General features: G+C 34.1%; 1 protein-coding gene across 16 annotated transcripts in view; it reads left to right on the forward strand.

The window, feature by feature from the left end:
* SYNE1 (spectrin repeat containing nuclear envelope protein 1) overlaps positions 1–14,534 on the forward strand; it is a 546,282-nt gene that overhangs the window by 181,441 nt on the left and 350,307 nt on the right. For 12 of the 16 annotated variants that reach the window (XM_030928648.1, XM_030928649.1, XM_030928634.1 and 9 more), the window contains exons 13-21: positions 632–744; positions 851–865; positions 1,289–1,457; positions 7,076–7,172; positions 7,727–7,929; positions 9,680–9,844; positions 10,307–10,459; positions 11,455–11,598; positions 14,271–14,444. In XM_030928648.1, coding sequence (XP_030784508.1) covers positions 632–744; positions 851–865; positions 1,289–1,457; positions 7,076–7,172; positions 7,727–7,929; positions 9,680–9,844; positions 10,307–10,459; positions 11,455–11,598; positions 14,271–14,444 — 1,233 coding nt within the window. The remainder of the gene's footprint in view (positions 1–631; positions 745–850; positions 866–1,288; positions 1,458–7,075; positions 7,173–7,726; positions 7,930–9,679; positions 9,845–10,306; positions 10,460–11,454; positions 11,599–14,270; positions 14,445–14,534) is intronic. The other 4 variants (XM_030928639.1, XM_030928641.1, XM_010357724.2 and 1 more) reach the window with 1 other exon arrangement.

Raw genomic sequence — 14,534 nt, forward strand, 5'->3', positions numbered from 1 at the left:
GTGGAGTTCTATGCAGTCTATAATGAATATTTATTAACATCACATTTAATCTTCCCACTGTGTTACCTATGGGGTATTCCCTGCACTTGTTTGAAATTTTCTATTCAAAAGGGTATTTCAAAATATATTGTAATATGATTGACTTACTTTAGATGGCAAGCAAATATCACTTTATAATAGTGTGCATGCATTCAAAATAAAATAACAGTAGAAAGCCTAATCTCTTTTGCCGTTAAAGGTTTCAATTCGTCATGCTTAGTTTTAAGCTTTTAAAAACCAACATATCCAAAATCAAGAAAGGCGAAAAATACTAAAATCATTTCATAGCAGTAATTACATTTTCCATGGGATCATGTGCCTTTAAAACGTCTGAATGCATTGCTGTGCAAGTGTCATGTGTGTTTAAAAGATGCATAATTATTAGATGCAGTTCCAGCATAGTGTTTTAAGTACAAGCACCCAGCTCCTGTTGAAGGTAAGAGCCTTTGACAGGCACCAAGCTGCCTCTGAATGTGGCAGCAGGATCAAATTGTTGAATACATTGACTCATCGGTGCAGGCTGGAAATTATGCTTCTTAGCCCTCTGTGAAACATGTTTTTCATTTTTCATTTTTTTAAAACTGTATCTTAGGATCTGCTTCAAAACACAGATGCCCACAAAAGAGCATTCCATGAAATCTACCGGACCAGGTCTGTTAACGGGATTCCAGTGCCACCTGATCAATTAGAGGACATGGCCGAGAGGTAAGAGAATATCTGCATTTAAATGAAGTCTCTTTTTAAAACGCTAGGTGGATGTTTTTTACATTTCTTTTTTCTGTTTTCATGATTTTTTTTTTTTTTTTAACAGAGATGCTTGCCTTTGGTAAATAGAAAGTGGGCTCCCATAAGACTTGCTAAGAATGCCACCATTCTAATGTATTATTAACTGAAAAGAGTGAACCTGAATTTATCCACAGCATGGAAATCACAGAAATGGTTTCTTCAGAGGCTGTATTTTTGTTCAGTACTGTAAGGAACATTATGTAATATTGCAAAAACAGCTTATAAAAGAAACAGATGAGAGATGTGTTGGCAGGGGAAAGAACTAAATCGAAGACTTCAATCATTCATGTTTTGCTTTTAAATCCAGAGCTAGAAAAGGAATCAGATCTCCAGAAAATGATCAGCCAGAGTTAGAAGAGCTTGTGGCTGCATTCTATTTAAGGCTGACATGTAACAGGTTAAGTAAGCATCGGTTCTGTTACTATTAGTTACATTCTCTAAATTCTCCCTGTTTTATTTCTAGGTTTCATTTTGTTTCCTCCACATCGGAGCTACACCTAATGAAAATGGAATTTTTAGAATTAAAGTACCGTCTGCTCTCACTGCTGGTTCTTGCAGAGTCAAAGCTGAAGTCTTGGATCATTAAGTACGGGAGGAGAGACTCAGTGGAGCAGCTTCTACAAAACTACGTGGTGAGTCCCCGGTGCTTTGACAGAATTCCGATGAGCCATGGATTTAGCAACACAGTTCAGTTTCTTTGATGCTGTTACTTTAATCTTGAATTTAAACATAATGATAGCTGTGTGTTAAATGGGTTAGATGTAAGTTTATGAGTTTTTCAGAATTATCTGAAATCTAAACCTATTTCTTTGGAATTTGATTATTTAAAATCCCCTAGTTCAGTTAAGTTTAATGCTTTGCTGCATTAATCATATGGGACCATCCTGACTGGCTTTATTGATTTTTTTAAAAAGTTTTTGTATTGCATACCCACATTTTTTATTGGAGGTCACCATTTCAACTACATTAAAATACTTAAAGATTAACTACCTGTCTTTTAAAATTCAACTATGACTAGTTTAGAACCATTCCCAAGTGTCCAAATGGGAACTATCTATTTTTTTAGATTGTGTCCACTGTGTCTTTTTTTATCATCATTCCCTGAGCTTCATTGCCCCTTGTGTGCACCCAGGAAGAGTAACATTTTGTCTATGAATCTCTGTACCAACTTAACTTTTAAAGATTATCTCATATTTTGGGCTATCAATATAGATAATTCTATGTTTACTAGAATCATAGACCTGCACTGATGAAAGAATTCATTTGCTCTGTAACTAGCAGTTTTCACTTACATGTAATTAGTGTATTATAGTTACTAAAGACAGGTTATTTCTTAGTTAATTACACATGCCCCTCCTACAAATTAATTTTCAATGCAAATTTGCTCATAAAATTAATGTTAATAGAGTATCTTAGTCTTGTACTATTTCATTTATGTTTAAACACAAATTCTATGATAAATCAATGAACTTTAAAAATGTAAACCCATTTATAACTTGATTAGTCACAGTGACTCTATAACATGTTCTGCTTGAAATACTTATTGAAACCATATTTTTCACTGAAGCATCTTACAACTGTGATCTATTTTGCTACACTTTAATTTCATTTTCTGTGATGAGTGAACAACATATAGTTGAGAAAAAAATAATTTAACTGCTTTACAGTAAAATCTTTCCCTAGATTTACTAAAATTGTCTAGGAAACATTTGTTCCAAAATGCAAAGTCTGTTATGTTCCTTAATTCATTTTTAGCTATTCTGGAAAGTTATGAAAAAACTTGATTTTTAACTTCAAGCAATTACATTAGTTCTTCAAATATGAAATACAAATGCATGTATATTTTCAGATTTAGTCCTGCCAAATGATACCCTCTCTGCCCGGTAGCTATTTATACCAGATACAGTCTTTGTTCTGGATATTTCAGAACAGCCAATCAGATTTAAACAGCTAATAAAACTATTCCACCAGATTAATGTTCCAACACAATGATGTTAATAATTCTCTTTGATTTTCTCAAATGGTATGTGAATAAGGAATTATTATTAATGATAAAAACATTAGTACTCCCTGCCTACTTCATAAAGTTAAAGACAAGTTCACTCAACTGCTAATTCGAAACTGCTTTGTAACTTTCACAACTATTCATAAAATTGCTGATTATCCTACATACGTAGCATGCTTTAATGAACATTTCCTAGTAGTCTCGTCTGCTACTGAAAAATACCTACTTATGACTCTGTTTCTTTTCCGTGAAGGGTTTTAAGGTAATTTTGTTTAATAGTTTTGATAACTGTGGAGTATGGAGCATTTCCCACGTGCCAAGTGTTTTACATGCATCATCCTTCATCTCAGTGACAGCCCTACAGGCTGGGAGTTTCACACTGTTTTAGATACCAAGGAGCCAGTGCAGAAGCACTGAGGTTTCATAGGCTCGAGTCACTTGCTCCTGGCGGCACATGCTCCAGGTGCTAAACTGTGGAATCAGAAATTGAATCCATATCTTTCCAAATCAAAAACCCTTGAGCTTAAGTGCTATCACAATCTAAAAAAATAGTAAAAACAAATATTTTTAACTTAAAAGACCAAATCATTGATATGATATCTTACGCCTTAGTGATCTAAATAATGCAATTCACATAAATATCAGTTTGATTTAATATTGGTCCATATCTGACAATATTTTACACTTACGTACCTGTAAGTGCACCATCAAAGCCTGATAGTTGCTGTTATTTATGTATGAGGCAGCATGGTTGTAGTGGTGGGGAAATGATGAAGTGTAGATACCAGCCACTAGAAATGTGTTTGGTCATGGTTTAGCTACTGAGTACCCATGTGTCTGGGAATAACTTAATTTCTAGAAAACTTAGCCTTTCCCAAATGTTTAAGAATGATGATGATGATAATAATAATAAAATGGTAGGAATTTTTCTAGGGAACAAAGACTGACATATACTGTTTTTATTCTATGTTAATACCTCATAAAACCTGTCTTATCCTTTTAGAGTGTTATAGCTTACACACACCTGTAGTCCTAGCACTTTGGGGGGCTTAGGTTGAAGAGTCACTTGAGGCCAGGAGTTTGAGACCAGCCCGGGAAATATAGTGAGACTCTGTCTCTACACCAAATTTTAAAAATTTAGCCTGGTATCATGGTGTCCGTCTGTAGTTTCAACCACTCAGGAGGCTGAGGCGGAGGATGGCTTGAGCCCTGGAGTTCATGGCTGCAGTCAGCTATGATCTTGCTACTGCACTTCAGCCTGAGCTACTGAGTGAGACCCTATTTCAAAAAAAAAAAAAAAAAAAAAAGTGTTATAGTAAGCCACATGCTGCTACATCATGTAATAACCAAAGTAATATTCAGGCCGTAACGTTTCCATAATTATATTTTCCTTAGTCATAATTCTCAACTCAGACTTATCCATCCTGCAAAAAAGAAAGAATACTTTTTTTCTTAAGTGTTAGAGAAAGAGAATGTACATCCTGGCTCAGATATGCAGCCACTGAGTGCTTAAAGAATTCTTGGAAAATACTTCACAAATACTTGCCGTCATTAATCTAGGCCGCGTGCCATCGGTAAGTGATTGCATGCTGTTATGCAAATCAAAAGGTAACTCCTTTAGTCCTTGCTGTCAGAATTGTTGACAATGACCAAAATATGTGCTTCCATTTCACTATGGAAAAAAGAAGCTAATATTTCAATCTTTCACATGAAAGAAAAAAAAAAAAGAGTTCTTGAATTGTGGACTGTGTGAATGCAGCAAAATATGAATATTCATTTTATTATTCATAATTATATTTTAATGTAAATAGTCTTGATAAACCTCTCCTCAATGTTAATTTTAAATATCTTGAATTATCTGGCATAGTTTCATTCAAGGGAAATTGATGAGCTTCATATTTATTATATTTATACTCATCTTGTGAAAGTAGAAATGCAGTCACTAACACTAAAGTTAAATACCAAAAATAAGCATGCCACTTACTTTTCTTGAAGCACCATCAACTTCAAAAGTCCCCTGACTAAAATGGCTTATTTGTTGAACTTGGGATCCAAGTTTCAACCTTATTTTGAAAGAAATAAATGAATCTTGTTATTATTATTTTAAATATGCATTTGTATTTACTTTTGCATTTTTCTGACAGGTGTGTCTAAATAGTTTACAGTAAAATGGAGATTTAGCAGATCTGCTAAAGTGGTTCGATAGACAAAATAATCCATATTGCTGAATGCATTTACTCCACATTCAGAAAAAGAAGGACCAAATTAAATGGACCAATACAAATTTAAAATAAAAAAATAGGTATCTTTCTTTAAAAATTAATCATCCAGTCTTCCTAATAGCCAAGTTCAAAAATATATTAATGAGTGTCTACAGCATTTATAAAACATTCTTTCTGAAAACATTCTCCCCTCTTTCCTGCCTTGTGGACTAAAAATTAAATTGGAAATAAGATTTTCTCACTTGCTCATTTTTAATTATTTTGTAAACTTCTCTAGCAAAAGCATATTTAAGTCTTCCTGTGCACCACAGGCACTATTTCCCATTTCTTCGACACTTAGAACAATTGTTTTGCTATTAGCTTCTTGAAATTTGCACCAATACTAAATGCAGACTTTTTTTTAAACTTTGCCAAATATAATTATTTCTTCGATTTCTTACACAGTATCTCAAACATTAGGTATAATTTTCTACTTTTGATCAAATAATGACTTGCTTGTTTAGTTAAATTATTCAAAATTTAAATTCTAGTAAATTATTCTTTTCCCACCTGGATTGTAATAAGAAGATATAAGGCTAAATAGTGAATTAATTAGAATATTGTTGTCTGACTTCATTCTCAAACAAATAAAATAAAGCCAATTAAAGTTATTGAATGTAGTATTCATCCTGGAACCTCTCATTCCAGCTCACAGCTTTCTCTATTCACTTTATCCCTGAAGAATAGTTAATTCGTAAGTAAATGCTTTATAAACATAAAATGATATGAAATATGTTATAGATACAATTTTTAAAATGTTATCTCAAAACCTGATAAACATTTATCAATAAAAATCCAGATATTTGTATGAAATTGCTATATGAATAATGTTTCCTCTGCACACAAGTATCTTGCATCTCTATATGAAGCATTCATCAGCATGCTATACAAGAATTCAGCTGGTTTTTGAAGGCTAATTTTGTATTTATGACAGTGACATTTATCAAGTATTTTAATAGATTCAAATCATAGGAACTCATTACACTATTGCAAGAAATTAAAGAGCCTTTGGTGATATGCTGTTAACTATAATTGCATTAATGAAAATTAGAAATTAGAAAATTAGAAAAGTAGAAATACTTTTGAGAAGTAAGAATAATCTTTGAAACAGGCATTATTTTATATTTCTAAAAGTGAACAATAATAAAATTTACCTAAGGACTTTTTAGTATGTTCTCAATTTTATAGTGTTCACCTGCCAGTAGTGATTCTAATATATATATATATATAAATTACAGATAGATATGTAAACATGTCTTACTGCAATTTTTCTATAATAGGTCATTGAAATGTGACACCATTGATAGCGTGGATAGAATATGTAATTATTTCCAATTTTTCTACTTACTTTTTATTTTACGGAAAGTATTTGTGCACTGTGTGATTTATTTATAATCTGGAGTTCCTCAGAGCAGTCATTCACCAGGATTAATGTTCAAAGAGCAAGAGAATTCCACAGCTGAATCACAGTGGGACACTTTAAAATGTTCTTCTAAATTTAGTGTTTTCTAAATGTTAGACCCAAGTTCTCTGGAGACATTTCTGCCTCTTCAAAAAGCAAACCCTTGGTTGGTGAAGAAATAGAATGTTTTCTTAGTCCTGAACTGGGTTAGAATAAAAAATGTGGAATCAGTTTATGTGTTCAGAATTATTTCTTCAATTTCTTACACAGTATCTCAAACATTAGGTATAATTTTCCACTTTTGATCAAATAATGACTTGCTTGTTTACTTAAATTATTCTTTTCCCAACTGGATTGTAATAAGAAGATATAAGGCTAAATAGTGAATTAATTAGAATATTGTTGTCTGACTTCATTCTCAAACAAATAATTTGTAACAGTGGAATTAATTTTATATTTTCAGAAAGAGTGACATTAACAAATTTGGGTAAACTATGATTATAGTTATACTGAAGCAAATTGACTTTGGCATTCCATATGAGCCTAATGTTTGTTATCTTCTAATCATTCCTCCTTTTCTAGTCTTTTATAGAAAATAGCAAGTTCTTTGAACAATATGAAGTGACATACCAGATCTTGAAACAGACAGCTGAGATGTATGTCAAAGCAGATGGTTCAGGTAAAACATACTACATAATTTGCTGCAACATAGACTTCAGTAGAATTTACAGCCTGCAGGTTTCTATCTGATCAGATCATTCTTTCTCTCCGTGGAATTTTTGTGTGACCTCGCCATTGGCCAGGAGAACACATACTGAATTCAGTTCCTTTGGCTTTGTACAATGCTTAACCTGCATAGTCGTTCTCTCTCTCTCTCTCTCTCTCTCTCTCTCTCTCTCTCGCTGTGTGTGTGTGTGTGTGTGTGTGTGTGTGTGTGTGTGTTCTCTAAGAGAGAACAAAATAAGCTTTCATTTTCTAAATTGCATCTAAGGATTAAAGGCAAAAACATAGAATAAGTTGAGTATTAACAATCAAGTAAATCAGTGCAAAGATACAATTTGTAAACTACATTTGTTTTCAATTTGTAATTATGTCTGTCAAATTATTTGTTGGAAATGACCTCTGGCATTTGTGATGGATACTATTGCACACCAGTGTATAAGACCATAGAAAAAAAGGTGTGGAGGATTTAAAATATAAGATAAGAGTTATAATTGGTTTTATCTGTTTCAGTGGAAGAAGCTGAGAATGTGATGAAATTCATGAATGAAACCACTGCTCAGTGGAGGAATCTCTCAGTAGAAGTTAGGAGTGTGAGGAGCATGCTGGAAGAAGTGATCTCTAACTGGGATCGCTATGGCAATACAGTGGCTAGTCTGCAAGCCTGGCTAGAGGATGCTGAAAAAATGCTCAATCAATCAGAAATTGCCAAAAAGGTAAGATTGGTTCATGCGAAAAGAAAAGACATTTGCTATATGTCAAAATGAGAGACTTTTACAGCATAGCTCACTAGGAGGTCTCATATATTTACAAGTGTTACTCAAGAATTTTGACTTTGCCTGAAAAGTTGCACTTTCAGGTTAGCAATAGACCAATAAATACACTGCTTAATAGAAGCTGATGGAGGGTTGAGTAAATCCAACAGGCAGCAGCAAAGGAGAGGGCAGTATATTATTACACTGAACTCTGCCTATAAAGGGGAGTGACCAGGGCCCCAGCCTTCATGGATTTTCTGATTTAAGAGAGGATGAAAACAACTTTGGTTTGTTTTCACATAGTGCTGAAGCACATACTACTGAATCTATGTGGGAGCGTACACCAGTTGAACAGCTGGACCATGACATTTGTATCTCGTTAGATATTCTGTTTTGGATTTTATCAACCCTTAAGCAAGGGTCTTATTCTGGGTAGGAGTGATTTCTTTTTTGGCCAGTTATAAGTGTGTATGTGTGTGTGCCTGTGAGAGGTACTGTTTTTTGTTAATGTCACTTATATGTAAATATCACATGAAATGGACTGATTTCTGCTTATATACTTCCTAATGGAAGCCTGGCATTTTTACATGGAAAATCAATTTATATGTAAGTGATACTAAAAATGCATGCATTAGAATTACCACATGCCATCCAAGATTGGTTCATCTATTATTGTTTGGGCAAGTAGATGTATCACTTTTAAATGTTTTACCATTCTATATTTCATGTAGATCAACTATTCTTGTGTAGCTGAGGGAGGCAATAACCGTGTACCTTACCGATTTTGGCTTTTCTGATTAGACTAGCAGTACCCTAGTAGATGTCATTGTGTTAATTTAATCCAAAGAAATATAACCACCAGAAACAGAAGTGTTCTCATCTATTTATATATGTAGGAAGTCCTCCCACACATGGCTTATGAAATGGATTTTGAATTATCTTTGGTATCCTTGTTTTTCACTGTGATATGTGTTGCGTGTGTGCACGTGCACACATACGGTTTATTTAAAATGAATTGGAAACTGTTTCATTGCCAAGAGGGAGCCCTTAAATAAACAAGAAAGTGTGTTATTGTACTAAGTGCTCCTGACTCAGATATCTAATTCAAAATTTTTTTCTTTGATGGTTTATCTCCATGATTGCTAATTATCTTAATGTACTGCATTGAAATTTAAAAATCAAAAGTAACAGGTCAAAAAGAAATTATTAAAGAAAGCTAGTCTTTCTTTAAAAAGGAATAAAAGCCCCAACTTTACCACCACACGATCTATGCGTGTAACGAAATTGCACTTGTACCCCATACATTTATACAAATAAAAAAGGAAGCTATATAATTCCCAAATGTATTGTGCTTTTATATGACTCTAGCACTGGTATTTACTAGCCTGAAGGTTATGCACAGGTCTCTTACACTTACAGAAATTCAGCTTTTTAATCTGTAAAATAGAAATAACAGAAAGTGGTCATCATGTTTTGTTTTGTCTTCAGCAAATGATATGGCACAAACGTTCTTATAAAAAAGACAGTATCTCTAGCTCACATTCTGAAACTTTTTTTAATCAAAAGTATGTATTTTTAAAGAGATTTATGATCTATCTTAAAATTCACATGAACATTAAAACAAAAATATTTTTCCTACTTTAGTCACTTTCATATCAGTCATTGATATTTGGTTTATGGTTTACGATATTGTGCATTCTTTATTGTTTAGGATTTTTTTCGAAATTTACCTCATTGGATTCAGCAGCATACTGCCATGAATGATGCTGGCAATTTTCTAATTGAAACCTGTGATGAGATGGTTTCCCGTGACCTGAAGCAGCAATTACTGTTGCTAAATGGGCGGTGGAGGGAGTTGTTTATGGAAGTCAAGCAAGTATGTCTTTCAAATCTATATACACCTCAAACGTGTATGTGTTACAAATGTGATAAGTAGTCTGTTTAGAGAGAATTCTATTTTTAGAGCGTGGGTTTATTAAGGCAAAGCATAGATATGTTTAAAACTGGTGTGTTTTATGGTTGATTATTCACTCTTTTCCATGTATAATGGAGGAACATTACAGAAATGCATTAGTTTGATTAAGGATTATGTTGACATATGGCACCTACTTATATGTAATGACTCTTGTTTCAAATCATATTTCTTCATTTTTGTGCTAGTTTCTTTTTTCTTTCAAACTAATTTGACTTACTTCAAATTTATCTAAAATGAGAATCAAGGATTAGAGTCTTTCTTACCAGATAACAATTCCAGAAAATACGTGAAAGTGAAAGTTGTGGTTCCAGTGGTCGCAGCTGAATGGCTTTCACGATGTTCCCACCTCCCTTTCCTTAACAGTATGCTCAAGCTGATGAGATGGACAGAATGAAGAAGGAATACACAGACTGTGTTGTTACCCTGTCTGCTTTTGCAACGGAAGCCCATAAGAAACTTTGTGAACCCTTAGAAGTCTCTTTTATGAATGTCAAGTTATTAATTCAAGACTTGGAGGTGAGGGGTTTCTGAATCAAAATGAAAAACCTACTCTATTGTGAGAAGAAAGATCAGCAAGTTTATTCAGATCATTGCAAAAGCTGTTTCTGTGTCTCCTGAGCATCATTTTGACATGTCTGTATGTCCCAATTTGCACCTGTCAGAAAAAATGTATTGAACGTAAAAAAGACATGTCTTGATCATGTAAAGTAACTTCAAATTGTTTTTCAGTTTGGAGATATTTTTCTACAACCAAATTATAAAGTACTAGGAAAAAACAGGAGACATCTATAGATAGCACCTCCACCTAAATACTTTCAATAATAAAGGATTTTTTGCATGAACTGTGGTATTTGCATATTTTGAATAGCCTGCAGCTCTCAGAAATGAAGTAGTGGAAGAATTTTTAATGACATTGTAAGATTTTGCAATATATTGTTACATGAGAAAAGCGAACAACAGTATCATTCTTTTGTCTTTGTAAAAATTTAAAAATGAGTATAAACACAGGAAAAAAAACTTAATGATGTATAGATAAGATGTTGGCTTTGGTTTTTTCCTGTGGGATAAGACTGTAAGTAATTTAAATTGTCATTATCCTAAGATTTCTAATGTATACGTTTTTATAATGGCAATGAGTTACTTTTTTTTTTTTTTTAAAGAAAACCAGTCTAATTTTAAAAATCAGAATTGCCCCACATTTTAAATATACATTTACATTATATTTTATATTTCCATATTACATTAACATGGGGTTTGTTTTGGAAAGTACAAAGATTATTTCAGCTCATCCTGATGTTTTGGTCACTTTTAAAGGAAAGTTTTATTGACTATATAATATTACCAATATTTATTAGTAATGAAGGGAAGCAAAAACTGGAATCGTCGAAAGTTTAGTGTAAGTATTGGATTTTATACAGTGCATATTGATCTTTGTTCTGCCTTCTGTGGAATCCTGAAACTAAGAGGAAATGTGTCATGTGTGAATCTGGCTGTTTCAATGATTCATGCAGGATATTGAGCAGAGGGTGCCTGTGATGGATGCCCAATACAAGATAATTACAAAGACAGCACACCTCATTACCAAAGAAAGCCCCCAAGAAGAAGGAAAAGAAATGTTTGCAACAATGTCAAAGCTCAAAGAGCAGCTAACCAAGGTGCGAAAATAATTTAATGCACAATAGGCTGTGTGCACCAACAGTGCCTTCAGCTTGCTTGCTACCTCCTTCTCCCCATGGGCAAAGTGTTTACTTGTTAACAATGCTTTTGTTTCTAATTGGGATTCTTGATTTAGTAACTTTGTCATGAATTTAAAAAAAAATAAAACTATGATGCTGATACCAAGTATTACCTCTGTTAATTTAGAAGTATTATAGCTGTATTTTAATAGAAAGTTAGATACTTTGGGGGAACAGTTACATGTGATAAAACCAAGAGAGGGAAAGAGAGATAAAGAGAAAAAGGAGATGAGTAGGAGGAAGAAGAGGGGATCATAAATTTAAATGAGAATTTATTAAGATTTGTTTGATATATCTCCACTCCAAACTCATTTATGCAATTTTCTATAAGCATAGCAACAAAGCCGTGGAAATTCTGCCCTCCTCATCTCGTGGAACTCACTTAGGCTTAGAATATATACATTTCGGCCAGGCGCGGTGGCTCACACCTGTAATCCCAGCATTTTGGGAGGCTGAGGTGAGCGGATCACGAGGTCAGAAGTTTGTGACCAGCCTGACCAACATGATGAAACCACATCTCTACTGAAAATACAAAAATTAGCCAAGCGTGGTGGCGTGCACCTATAATCCCAGCTACTCAGGAGGCTGAGGCAGGAGAATCACTTGAACCTGGGAGGCAAAGATTGCAGTTAGCCCAGATCACACCATTTCACTCCAGCCTAGGTGACAGAGCGAGACTCTGTCTCAAAACAAAAAACAACAACAACAACAAAAAGGAATATATACATTTATATCTTTTCTGTACAGGGAACTAGATGGATGTAAGCACTAGTTATAAGCATTTTCTGTTCTATTCAGTGATTTTCCTTAGGAACTTCGGAAGTTCCATTGGGATTTGTTATCTATCCAAATTTGAATTTTAGGAAGATGGTATTGTTTGCAAAGTCCACCTAGATTGGGTAATTAATTTCTGGTAAAAGAGAGAAGTGATTATGATAAATGAATGGAAACATTTTAAAATGAAGAATGGGAAAACAAAGTAGAAACAAAGTAGAAGACCCTGTTAAATAGGAAAGAAAGGTAGAAAGGAAGAGAATGACCTTTGTGACATCAATAGTAGGGAATTAATGAAAAAGAATGCATTCAAAAAGCTAAAATAGGAAAAATCATAACCATAAAAAAGAGAAAATTTTATCTGTCAATCTGGTACGTATGAGAATGTTTATATTCCATTCATTTTATTTTAACATTCAAGTTAGAATTATTTATAATTTAAAGGTTGTGGACAATAATGATAATATTGGCTACTTGTAAAAGCTGCTAAACAATGAGTACAATTTGAAGTCAACATTTCCAATTTGATAACTCCCCAGCAGCTTTCAGGGCCATAGCTGGGCTTACATGTCTTAGGCTGAGCCATGCTTGGGTGTTCAGGGCAATCCCTGAGAAAGCAAATTATCATTTGCCTTTTTACTGTTTCAGATGCAGCATCTTGATAGGTTTTCTCTTGTACCCAGGAGAGATCAATAAAACACACTGATTTGTATACACATTAGTAGACTCTCTTGGTTTTGTTCAAGGTAGTTATATCCGGGTCTTGTTGCAGTAGCAGGATGGCAATTTTCTTTTGATGAGGTATATACTTCAGGTAATACATCCTAGAACATAAAAACATTTCTTCATGCATAATTCTGTGTTTAACAGTAGAGCAAAATGTTGCCCTCTCCCCTTTCTTCAAGGATTATTTTTGGAATATGCCTCATCTGGTTAGAACATTATTGTCTTTATACTATATGAAAAACAAAGAATGGCTTACTAACAAATACCGATTAATTTCCTTTCCCTGGTTATCTGAAAGTAAGAGTAGAGGTGGGAAGTTCTTAGAGGATGACAGAGTAGACACCTCCTGGAGCTCTTGATTTCCAGAAGCTAATGGCCTCATCATTAAGACAATGCAGGTCTATAAACTAAAACATATTTTACAAGACAAGTGCAAGTGACAGGTAATGGCTGCATCAATTCAGACTACAGAGCCCTCCCCTAGCATGGGAAGCTTCGTGAGTAAATTGGTATGACTTTAGTGCTTCGGATGAGTAGGCTGTTGATAAGCAGGGAGCAGCAAAGCATGGAGCTGGTGGGAGGCAGGAAAGCACAGGCCTGTCTTGGAAGAGTGAGCCAACAGGTTTCTAAGTTTATCAGCAGTCAAGTGTTCAAGTAGGCGACCTCTTGAAAACAAAGCTGGAAGACACAGGTTGGTCTAGATAATGTAATAATAATTCGTGACTCTCTTAGGTCAGATTTCAAGGCCAAAGTGAAAATGAGTTGCATGGTTTATGAAGTATAATTCGATGCCATCTGGCTCACTAAAAACAATCATTTAGATGAGAAAGTGCTATCCAGATGGACGATTTAGATGAATTTTCATGAGAAAACTCAGTAGCCATTTATTTGTCTCAGTGGTACAGCACTATTATTTTTCACAGCAAAATTTGACAATATAGAGGAAATATCATTAAAGAAATGTCTTTGAATATTTGTAAGCACCAAATGATCATGTCACTAAAGAAAATGATCCTCAGAGCTATGAACATTCCCTGAGCTAGTGGCACTTAATGGTCTTTCATGGAATTTTTGTCTTTATGTTTTTAAAGGTCAAAGAATGTTACTCCCCACTCCTTTATGAGTCTCAGCAGCTGTTGATTCCGTTGGAGGAATTAGAAAAGCAGATGACGTCCTTTTATGACTCACTTGGGAAAATCAATGAAATTATCACAGTTCTTGAACGTGAGGCACAATCAAGTGCTCTTTTTAAACAAAAACATCAGGTGAGAACAATCCCTTTAAGGAGACAATTATTCTAAAATATGTGTAACAAGACCAGGGTGTTGCTTACAGGAATAGAAATTCAGTTGGGA

The sequence above is a fragment of the Rhinopithecus roxellana genome, chromosome 4, assembly GCF_007565055.1.
Source record: "Rhinopithecus roxellana isolate Shanxi Qingling chromosome 4, ASM756505v1, whole genome shotgun sequence".
NCBI lineage: Eukaryota > Metazoa > Chordata > Mammalia > Primates > Cercopithecidae > Rhinopithecus > Rhinopithecus roxellana.